The sequence below is a fragment of the Trichechus manatus genome, unplaced genomic scaffold, assembly GCF_000243295.1.
Source record: "Trichechus manatus latirostris isolate Lorelei unplaced genomic scaffold, TriManLat1.0 scaffold00101, whole genome shotgun sequence".
NCBI lineage: Eukaryota > Metazoa > Chordata > Mammalia > Sirenia > Trichechidae > Trichechus > Trichechus manatus.
The window spans coordinates 5,566,498-5,578,078 of NW_004444037.1; the positions used below are offsets into that span (position 1 = coordinate 5,566,498).

An 11,581-nucleotide genomic window follows, 5' to 3' on the forward strand; every position below is an offset into this window, starting at 1 on the left:
CTGAAGTACAATAAAATAAATAAATTAATTTAAAAAAAAAAAAAAAGAGTGTATGCTTTGGAGAAACGGACTAAAGGTGGTTTGTCCTGTATTTACCACAACTTGAAATTACTCAAGTTTACAGAATCAAAGAAAAATTAGAAGCTTCACCTGGGATTTTAAACTTTAGTCAAAGGTACAGAAAATGGCTTTAAGAAATGATTATTGTTGTTAATTGGGTGTATCCAGTCGATTTTTGACTCTTAGTGACCCCATGTGACAGAGGAGAACTGCCCCATAGGGTTTTCTAGGCTGTAATCTTTACAGGAGCAGATTCATGAGGGCTTTCTCCTGTGGAGCTGCTGGGTGGGTTCAATCCTCTGACTTTTTGGTTAGTAGCCAAGTGCTGCTGTGTGCCATCTAGTCAATTCCAAACCATAGCAACACTATAGGACAGACAGAGTAGAACTGTCCCATGGGATTTCCTAGGCTGTAAATCTTTACAGGAGCAGATCACCAGGTCTTCTCTCCTGTAGAGCTGCTGGTGGGTTGGAACTGCTGACCTTTTCATTAGCAGTCAAGCACTTAACCACTGCACCAGCAGGGTTCCTTAAGAGGTAATTACCTATCCATAATATTTGCTGAAGTCTCCTTGAAGGCTGGGTGGTAAGAGTTTAGGAGACAAGAACAGAACATAAGAGACAGAATGAATAAAAAGGAGAGGAGGGATCCACTACACAACTATAGAAATAGAAAGCATAAGGGATTGAGGGTGATAATTATGATTTCTATCGGGCTGGGTAAATCTGGGAAGTCTTCCTAAGTGGTGGATCTTAACAGCATTCAGAAAGAAAGAACAGGCAAGGTTTAGCAGAGAAGAATCCGACTCTGGTTGTAAGTCAAACTAATTCTTCCCAAAAGAACTTGAAGCTCTTTACACATCATTCAATTTCAGAATCTTATCAATGATAGAAGGGATGAGACTAAGGTACAGAATTTTTTTTTTTAATGTGGTAGAGCAGTTATGCCTTTTTATAGCATGACGAGTGGGAAAAAAAGGCAAGGTATATAAAAATAATTCAGAGGTAGATGGAGAGAAGCCTTCGTGTGGTGATATTTTCAGAGCTCTTTGCCATTCTGTTAAACGTTTTACAGGAATGTACTGTGACAACTTGACAGGCTTTTGCATTTTCCCTATAAACAGTGTCTCACTGTAAAGATGCGTATAGTACTAAGCTCTACAGTATTAACGGAATGACACACAAGAACAGATCCATGATAAGAGAAACAGGTATAGAACTCATTCAACTGAACAGAACTGAAGCTGAGGAAAAAAACTAATGATGGATTAAAAAAAAACCTCCAGCAAAAATCTACGTTTAAGACTATTTGAATCTTTAAAAACACGATTTGAACTTTCTAAACTGTTAATCACATTTAAATGATTTAATAATTTTGATTTTGTACCTCAGAGTACCTCAGTTCATCTTTTAAAGAATCAGCCTTGATTGCAAACCCTTATGACCCATGAACTGCCTGTCAACAGCTGACTATTTATGTGAATCCGTCTTACCACGTCGAAGACTCCTTTGAATGCAGAAGGTTCTTATAAACTGCTGCTTCTGCATGATCTTCCTGCTTGGCACAAATAAATGAATCACGTTTTCGTCTCAAAAAATTCAGAAGATCACCATAGCAACAATATTCTGTAATGACCAGGGTGGGCCCTGCAGCATATGAGAAAAGGTGAGAAAGGGGTTATATGTATAGATAATTCTGCCTCCCATAAAAACACCCAAGGGTGGTCACGGTCATCAAAACTCAGCTTAAATGGATAAACCTACTTAATGCCAATACAATCCTATCGATTAACACCGCTTATCAGAAAGCAGCATCATTATGCAAAGTAAAGCTAAACGGGCAAGCCCCTTTTACCTGGATTTCTAAGTGATGTTAGTGTTTGGCACCAGGTGTGATTGCTGGTTTTAAAGATAGAAGTTATGCTTTCAAACTAAATGAGACTATTATCAGGCTTCCTACAAGAATCCCGTGATTCACTCCTATTTATAGCAGAGCTTCCCACTCTCTCTGGAAGGTTATTATGGAAATGATGAAGAGCACAAACTGCAGCATAATGGGAAAGCCAACCACATGGAACAGCCAGCTGAGACAAGACTGGAAATTAGGTGAAAACCTGCAATGACAGGGCATCACCTGTGTTCTGTGCACCACCAGTCGAAAAATACCTTCGTGTTACCAACGCCTAAAGCTGCAGCTCAGAGGTAACAGGCAACTAATTAATTTACGTAGAAATTGCTCATGAACAGTTACATGATGCAGTTAAGCAACACTTGTGGAGGTTGTTTTAAAAAATCATATAAAGCTGTCAACTTGCCCATGAATCTATCTAGAACTCGAGAAACAGCTTGTCTTACACATCTTTGTTCCTTTAGACCACAATACTTTCTGCAAACATCACAAATGCTTGACGGACAGTTCTACTAATGCTTCGGAATTGGAAATTTATTTTTACACAAGTGAAAAGTTTCCCTCATTTGGTGTATATTTAAGCACTGGGAGGCTTAGACGCCTAGTTTTAATTACAGTATGCAAACGAGTACTAACCCTTGAATGACAAAATATGATCGAGGAATATATAAAGTTTGCAAGATAAAAAGAAAAGCTCTCCAGCCTAGATGAACTATTCAAGAGATCAATATTGTCAAAGTGGCATAGGTGTCAATAACTAGGGTATGTCCTGGGCTGTCCCACCTACAATGATAAAACTAAACTATACATTTTTAAGATTATAAAAAAAAAACCAAACCTGTTGCCAATGAGTCGATTCAGACCCATGCTGACCCCAGGGGACAGAGTAGAACTACTCCATAGGGTTTTCTTGCTGTAATCTTTACAGAAGCAGATTGCTGGGCCTTTCTTCTGTGATACCAATGGGTGGGTTTGAACTGCCAACGTTTAGGTTAGTAGTTGAGTTCAAACCATTTGCCCCACCCAGGACACCCCTTAAGAACAATAGCTCTCAAAAAAACATATCTAGCAAGAGATAACAATAAATCAAAAAATCATACAAAGGAGTTCACAATCAATGTCCAAACATATTAAAAATCCCCCTCTTTTGATAATAGGCAATTTAGACATGGCTTTACCTCCGACAGTGCATGCTCCAAGAAGATTCACAATGTTCATATGATTACCGAGGTAACTCAGGACTTTGAGTTCAGACATTAGGGCTTCTCGTTCCATTAAGTGGGCACTTGCTAAAATTAGAAACATCTTATTTTAGCAAAAAACAAATTTAGCAAACCAATGTGGAGCACATGCAGTACCCCGCGGGAACTTACGTTTGAGCATCTTCACAGCCACGGTCATCGCTGCATCCGATTTAATTAAGCCGTATGCAGTAGCCTCAACAACTTTCCCAAAAGCTCCGGCACCCAAGGTTTTCCCTTTAACAAGGAAGCCAACAAAGTAAGTGGTGGTGACAGTGATGGGATGGAAGAGCATAATTTCAAAATCAACCAAGTAAATAAAGACAGCATTGTCTAGAGACAGTCCCCTATAACGCACTCTACGCCAAATCTATCAAATGCAGTGAAACTTCACAGAAAACAACTTATTATTTCAGGTGGAATAAAACAAAGGAAGTGATTGGGGTTCCCTAGGTCATTGTTACGCATACATAAAAAGGGTATGTGGAAAGCCCCTGTTTCATACTGACCAAAACTCAGCCTGTTTCTGGGAAACTCCCATTTGTGATCATAAGGAAGTTGAGTTGGGTCTATGTACACATAATTGTTTCCATTTATCTCCTCGACAACCTTCCACTGCACTTCATACATGGGTTTCTGGGAAAGCGAAATGGAAAGATATCTATTACCTTTTGATGATTAATGTTTCAGTGATTACAGCACTCAGGGGGGAAAGCATACAGACAGTTACCTGTAAATATTTGTAGGTAAGAATCATCACAACGATGCACATCATCCCAGCTGCGATCACAAAACCAATCAGCAAAGGTGTGAACAGGGTGTGGGACTGGATTTGTTCTAAAATGAAAGAGAAATGTGGAATAATCACAAACTATTAGCAGGGCCGGATCTCCACAGTCACCACCCATCCCCAAACTCACCCACCTCCCAACTCAAAGCCCATGGCAGGATGCAAAGCTGTGTGGATCTCAGATTGTTACCTTGGTTAGTATCTTACTCTTGTTTTTCAAATGAATAATTTAAAACATAACTTTAAACCAGACTACTAGGGAAGAGAACTTGAGATTTCTGTAGCACAACAATAATTTTATGCTGCTTTTCAATGAAAAACAACATCTGAGAGGACTTTGTACTTGAATCTAATTGCTGCCCTGAACAACTTTTAAGAAAAAGTTTCCTTTGGCTTATATTTTCTTCTTTACGCTTTCCTGCATTTTCCACATTCTCTATGTTAAGCATGAATTTCATTCACAACCAAGAAAAACATTTTTAAAGTAGTCTTTTCATTGCCCTGTCTGAAAAAAAAAAAAAAAAAAACTCATTGATATAGAACAATGTAAGATTCTTCCCCTCATTATTCAAAAACTGAAAATACACCACTTTTGGCACTAGTCCTTGCTGACTCAAAAAGACTGAGCCCTAAAAACTACGATGCCCAGTTGCGTTGTCTTCTAATGTTAAGCCAATTCATCAATTCAGCCACAAGAGCCATTTAACTTAAGTTAGAAGAGCAATTCACTCATGATTTCAAATTTTAAAGATTTTAAAGAAATAGCTTGCTAACATGACTTCATAAAAAGACATTGTTAACTTTCTGATAGTGTTTGCAAATGTGTTAAAATAACTCATTTTAAATAACTGAAATTTTGTATTGAATTTAAATTTTAAGCGGTCCTAGTTCTGTTTGGGTCTAAAGTACATCTCTTCCCCTGCTTGCTGTCTCTACCCCTTTTAACAGAAGCGACTGGAAATATACAATGACACACACAGACACATGAAATATAGAAAACAGCATGGTGAAAATTACACTGATAAAAGCATACAATTTATTAATAAGCTAGTAGAGAATGAAACGTAGTGAGTTGGATGACTGTGCAGTGCAATGCAAATACTACCAGAAATGACATGGCCAGTGATGGAATGGGCTTAAAATCATGACTGATATGGCAGACAGAGCCTCAACATCCCCTTAAATTGGATTAAAAGGAAATATACCTTTGTTGTTACCTTTAAATGCAAAGTTAAAATAGGCAGAATTCTTGCCCACATCGTTGTAAGCCTTACACTCAAACGTGCCATTGTGCTTGAATGCACTGGAATCTATGGAACTTTGAACCACTAGTCTTCCAAACGGCGACACAGATGAGTTTTGTATCTGCACATCCCCTGGCACAATAGAAGCGGAACATCTAGCAGAAGAAAACAACAACCTCAACTTACTCTAGGAAAATAAATAAGTAAAGGAAACACCTTGGACTTGGCACACTTTTAAAACTAAGTTAAAGGTTCATAATATGTAGAAATTTCCTTTTACAACCGTCAGTGTCTGGCGATGAATGAGTGCCTTCCTGGCATAGTGAGCAGGAAAAGCACTAGTGACTGAGCTATTTGGATTAGACGTGGGTTTGAATGCTGACTCAAACATCTGTTCTGTTGATTTCTGACAAGTTACTTAAACCCTTTGAGGCCCAGGTCTCAGAGATATACAATCAAGATGGTAATAGCCATCTTGGAGGGTTACTGTAAGGAAGAGAAATAGATTAAAATGCCTGGCACATATTTTGGCACCCAGTGTTATTGTCGTTAGCTGTCATCAAATTGGTCCCTGACTCATGGCAACATCATGCACAACAGAAGGAAATGCTGCCTGGGGTCCTGCACCATCCCCTTGATTAGTTGTGGATCAGACTGTTGTAATCCATAGGGTTTCCACTATCTGATTTTCAGAAGTAGATTGCCAGGTCTTTCTTCCTAGTCCATTTTAGTCTGAAAGCTCCACTTCATAGCATCATAGCAACATGCAGGCCTCCACTGACAGATGGGTTGTGGCTGTGCATGAGGTGTACTGGCCCGGAATCGAACCTAGGTCTCCCACATGGCAGAAGAGAATTCTACCACTGAACCGCCAATGCCCTCTCTGACACCCAGTAGACCGTTGTAATAAACAAATTCTGGATAGACGTATGAATGGTTGAAAAGGAAGAGCATGGAGGAGGAGCTCCATGAAAGCATGAGAAGTCTACAAGGACAAGGACGGGCAACCCCCGAAACTGTAACAGTGTGGCTCGTGAGGGTCTGTGTAGGGAGGTACAGAGGTTCCGCCCAGTTACACTGCAGTTGGCAAAGACACTCCCACTGTGGGGGGCGGGGGGAGGGTAATCCTTACCTTGGCTCACTTTCTCTGTGCCAGACCCTGACTCCCAATTTTAAATTGCTGCTCCCATCTTCCCAGCAGTTTCCTATCCTCTACCTTGCTTTATTTTTCCCCTTATTGTTGTTCTTTGCTGCCATTGAGTTTGACTCCCAATGCATGGTAACCCCATGTGTTAGAGAAGAACTGCTCCGTATGGAAGCAGATCATCAAGCCTTTCTTGCACGGAGTTGCTGGGTGGGTTTGAACTACCAACCTTTCAGTCAGTAGCTGAACGTTTAACCATTTGTGCCACCCAGGGACTCCCTCCTTAGCACTAAACAGCTATCTAATTTACTTGTTTCGTCTGTTGTCTGCCTCCTCCTGTTAGAATATAAACACACAAAGGCAGGGACTCAGGTGTGTTTTGTTCACCAGAACAGTGTCTAGCACATAGTTAAAAACCCATTGCCATGGAGTCGATTCTGACTCATAGTGACCCTATAGGACAGAGCAGAACTGCCCCATAGAGTTTCCAAGGAGCCGCTGGTAGATTCAAACTGCCAACCTTTTGGTTAGCAACCAAGCTCTTAACCACTGCACCACCAGGGCCCCTGGCACATAGTTAGCACTGCACAAATATTTGCTGAAAGAATGAATGTAACAACTGGGGTTGTTTCCACCATGGGCACACTTTCCAGCGGTCTTGAACCCTCACTATTATCCCCCAAAGAAAACAGTCTACTAAATCTTGGTGAAAACAATAATCCTATGGTATCTCTTCCAACTCACTGTGATAAACAGGTCCATCTGATGAAAAATGAAACTTCCATTATTAGCCTGACTATTCAATTGTGATGTTAAACTGGGCTTTTAAAGCCGGAGCATAAAATAGCATTTGATGGATAAAAACAACAACACTGACCCCATTTTAGTCTTCAGGTGATGTGAAAGGACAATTTAGGGCTTAAGCGTGGATTGTGTGGGAGAGGAGGCGCCAACACCAGATGTGCTCTGTTCAGGGTCTGGGTACCTAATCAAGGAGAAAACCTTTTCAAAACACGTAGCTTACAAATGCCATATGTATGTGGTAATTGCATGATCATTACTTTTTGGTAACTTGGCAATTAACTTCTAAGGTAATTTTTTCATGATAACTTACAGCCACATTTCCCACACATGTCACCTCCTGTGTATAGAATGGAAATCTAATTACTCTGGTTCTAGAAAATTGTTTTATCTACCTACAGGCTAGAAATTGCATGATAAATCCAAAAAGATAACTACCAAAAGACCGAAGTCATTCAGTCATCATTTTTCAGCAAACAAAATTAATGTTGAACACGAAAAATATAGCAATTATCCCCTCTCAAAAGCCACATGGACAGAAAAAATAATAATCAAAACAAAGCTTTGAAAAAAAAAAAAGTCTGAAAACACATTTGAAATTCAACTGAATTGCAGTCCCTCCTTTCTGCATGTTAAGCAGTGCCAAAAATACTCATCTCACCTCTGCTCCGTTCCTGGACAAAAATACCACTCTATTGTGGGCTCTGGGAATCCTGCTGCCACACACTGGAGCTTGCCATTCGCGAGCCTGTCAGAAGTCAGAATTTCTGGTTTTGCTGCAGGAAAAGAGAAATGGCCATATGTCAGACTGCTGAAACCTCACCAAGATTTGCTTCGCTCTCTCTAATCCTTAGAATCATCTTGAGGCTGATGAGCACCCTGAGGAAACACATATTGCTCAAAGGAGAGAGTCTGCACCAGTGAATGGAAGGCACAAGGAAGCGGATGTGAGGGCCAAGCCAGGGAAGGCCGTCACAGTTTGGGCTGTCCAGTGTGACAAGGACCGTCCACCCTCAGATGTGAAGGTCCCTGTTCCTGGAGTGGCTAAAGCAGAGGTCCAATGGCCATGTGGCAGGGTTTCTGCTGCAGGTGAGGGGTATCTGAAAGATGCCTTCTAGTCAACATTCTAGGATCCCTAACTGTTCTGAAGGTTTTTGCTGTTTTTAGTTGCCATGGAGTCAGCTCTGACTCAAGGTGACCTTATGTACAATAGACCAAAAGGTTGCCTGGTCCTGAGTCACCTTCATGATAGTTCGTGTGTTTAGTCCATTTTGTAGCCACTGTGTATTCTGAGTGTCTTCCAACCCAGGGGGCTCATCTTCCAGGACTATACTGGATAATATTCTGTTGTTAACCATAGGGTTTTTACTGGCTAATTTTCAGAAATACATCACCAGAACTTTTTTCTTAGTCTGTCTTCATCTGGAAACTCTACTGAAACTGTCCACCATAGGTGACCCTGCTAGCATTTGAAACGTCGGTGGCACAGCTGCCAGTACCATAGCAACACGCAAGCCACCCACAGTACGACAAATGGACAGATGAATGGTGGTTCTAAAGGTGGAAACTCTGTTTAAAGGAACTCCTACCATCGAAATTTCAAGTTACTGTGGAGACTGGAATGGATGAAATTAGGAGTTACAAGAAAAGAGAAGCCCCACTCTTTCAGGAATTTTCTTTTTTGGGAAGTGGAAGGGGGCACAGATAAAGAGCTGAATCACTATTTACAAAGAAACCACAACGTAAGAGTAAAATACAATATGGACTTTAAATTTTATCTCAAATGCCAAATATGGACAGAAAATTAAAAGAGAAAACCAGTCTGTCATGGTTTGAATTTTGTCCCCCAAAAAAATGTATGTATCAGTTTGGCTGGGCCATGATTCCTGGTACTGTGTGATTTTCCTGTATGTTGTAAACCTGCCTCTATGATGTTAACGAGGGAGGATGGGTGGCAGTTGTGTTAGTAAGGCAGGACCTGATCTACAAAACTGGACTGTGTCCTGAGGCAATCTCTTGAGATATAAAAGACAGAGGTGAGCAGTGAGACAGAGGGACCTCATACCATCAAGAAGGCAGTGCCGGGAGCAGAGCGTGTCGTCTGGACCTGGGGTCCCTGCGCCGAGAAGCTCCTAGTCCAGGGGAAGACTGATGAGAAGGCCGACAGAGAAAGAAAGCCAGAAAGCCTTCCCCTGGAGCTGACACCTTGAATTTGGACTTTTAGCCGACTTTGACTGTGAGGAAATAAACTTCTCTTCGTTAAAACCATCCACTTGTGGTGTTTCTGTTATGGCAACGCTAGATGACTAAGACACAGTCCAAGAGTTTTATTTGCACATATCTAAACTGGAGTACAATCACCAAAAAAGCAAATTGTATCAGCAGGAATGCTCTAATTTGATATTTCTGTGTAACTACAATAATCAACTGATATTCAAGAGTGCCCTAAAGCACTGCAAATTTTTGAAGTTATTTCTAATGTGAAAGGGAGATTAACTTACGTTCAGTTTTTTTTAGTGGTAATACATTTGAAGGATTCTAATTCTTTGAGACCACCACCTGTTTGTCAATTTGTCATACTGTGGAGTCTTGCGTGTTGCTATGATGCTGTAAACTATGCCACTAGTATTTCAAATACCAGCAGGGTCACCCATAGTGGATAGCTTTCAACAGAACTTCCAGACTAAGACAGACTAGGAGGAAAGGCCTGGTGACCTACTCTGGAAAATTAGCCAATAAAAACCCTACGCATAACAACAGAATATTGTCCGATATGGTGCTGAATATGAGCTCTGGGGTAGAAAGGCACTCAAAATACACAGTGGCCACAACAATGGATTTGAGCATACCAGCAAATGTGAAGATGGCGCAGGACCAGGCATTCAGTTCAGCTGTATACTGGGTTGACAAGAGTTGGAGTAGACTCAACATCAGCTAACGACAACAATTCTTAGAGAATGAGTAAGCTACACTGTGAGCATCTTAAGGTCAGGGACGGTGATGTGCTCACCCTGTATCCTGGGTGCTACACAGCTTATTGTGCCCAGTCTGAATACAGAACTATGGGAGGCCACATTTGTAGCGGACAGACCTGAATACCAGCTCCAACACTTTACCAGTTCTCTGCCCTTGATCAAGTTTCTGAATTTCTCTGTAAATGTTCCTTAATGGGTAAAATGGAAATATTAACAGAACTCATCTCATAGGGATGTTGTGATGATTAAAGGAGACAGAGCTTACAAAGAACTAGGAATGATTCACAAAATGAAACAACAGATTCATTAAGTATTATGAATGATTCCATTACTTTTTTTCCCCTTTAAATAGACTTTATTTTTTAGACCAGTTTTAGGTTTACAAAAAATTGTTCAGAAAGTACAGAAAAAACTTGTTGTTGTCGAGTAGATTCTGACTCATGGCAACCACATGTGTTACAGAGTAGCACTGTTCCATTGGGTTTTCTTGGCTGTAATCTTTACAGAAGTGGATGACCAGGCCTTTCTTCCATGGAGCCGCTGGTGGGTTTGAATTCCTAACCTTTTAGTTAGTAGTCAAGCACAAACTGTTTGTGCTACCCAGAAACTCAGAAAGTACAGTCCCTCCCCACTACACACATTGTTTCTCCTATTATTAACATCTGGCATTCCTCTGGTACATTTGGTACAATTGATGACCCAGTATCAATACATTATTATTAACTAAAGTCCATAGGTAAACATTAAGGATCACTCTTTCTGTTGTACATTTCTATGAGTTTTGACAAATACAGAATGTCATGTGTCCACCCAGTTATCCTTTTTAATCAGAATATCCACCGTTAGGAGCCCTGGTGGCGTAGTGGTTAAGAGCTCGGCTGCTAACCAAAAGATCAGCAGTTCAAATCTACCAGCTGCTCCTTGGAAACCCAGTGGGGCAGTTCTACTCTGTCCTAAAGGGTCGCTATGAGTTGGAATCGACCCACTGTTAACTGTATTTAACACTCTATTATCTTCAATGATCTGAAAATTGCTTCTTTAAAATAGTGTGATCTTCGAGAGACAGAGTGGCAGGGGCAGAGATCTGGGGACTGTGCTTTCAGGGGACATCTAGGTCAACTGGCGTAACAAAATTTATGAAGAAAATGTTCTGCATCCTACTTTGGTGAACAGGAGCCTGAGGTCTTAAAAGTTAGCCAGCGACCATCTAAGATGCATCAATTGGTCCCAACCCACCTGGAGTAAAGGACTAAAGAACACCAAAGACACAAGGAAAGCATTAGCCCGAGAGACAGAAAGGGCCACATAAACCAGACACTGCATCAGCCTGAGACCAGAAGAACTAGATGGTGCCCGGCTACCACCAATGACCACCCTGACAGGGAACACAACAGAGACTCCCTGATAGAGCAGGAGAA

General features: G+C 40.9%; 1 protein-coding gene across 1 annotated transcript in view; it reads right to left on the reverse strand.

The window, feature by feature from the left end:
* The window catches only part of KIT (KIT proto-oncogene, receptor tyrosine kinase), a 104,944-nt gene that overhangs the window by 11,478 nt on the left and 81,885 nt on the right, over window positions 1-11,581 (reverse strand). Inside the window, exons 8-14 of the mRNA XM_023737337.1 lie at window positions 7,850-7,964; window positions 5,217-5,398; window positions 3,940-4,046; window positions 3,719-3,845; window positions 3,342-3,446; window positions 3,147-3,257; window positions 1,553-1,706 (exon numbers count right to left, since the gene is read on the reverse strand). Coding sequence (XP_023593105.1) covers window positions 1,553-1,706; window positions 3,147-3,257; window positions 3,342-3,446; window positions 3,719-3,845; window positions 3,940-4,046; window positions 5,217-5,398; window positions 7,850-7,964 — 901 coding nt within the window. The remainder of the gene's footprint in view (window positions 1-1,552; window positions 1,707-3,146; window positions 3,258-3,341; window positions 3,447-3,718; window positions 3,846-3,939; window positions 4,047-5,216; window positions 5,399-7,849; window positions 7,965-11,581) is intronic.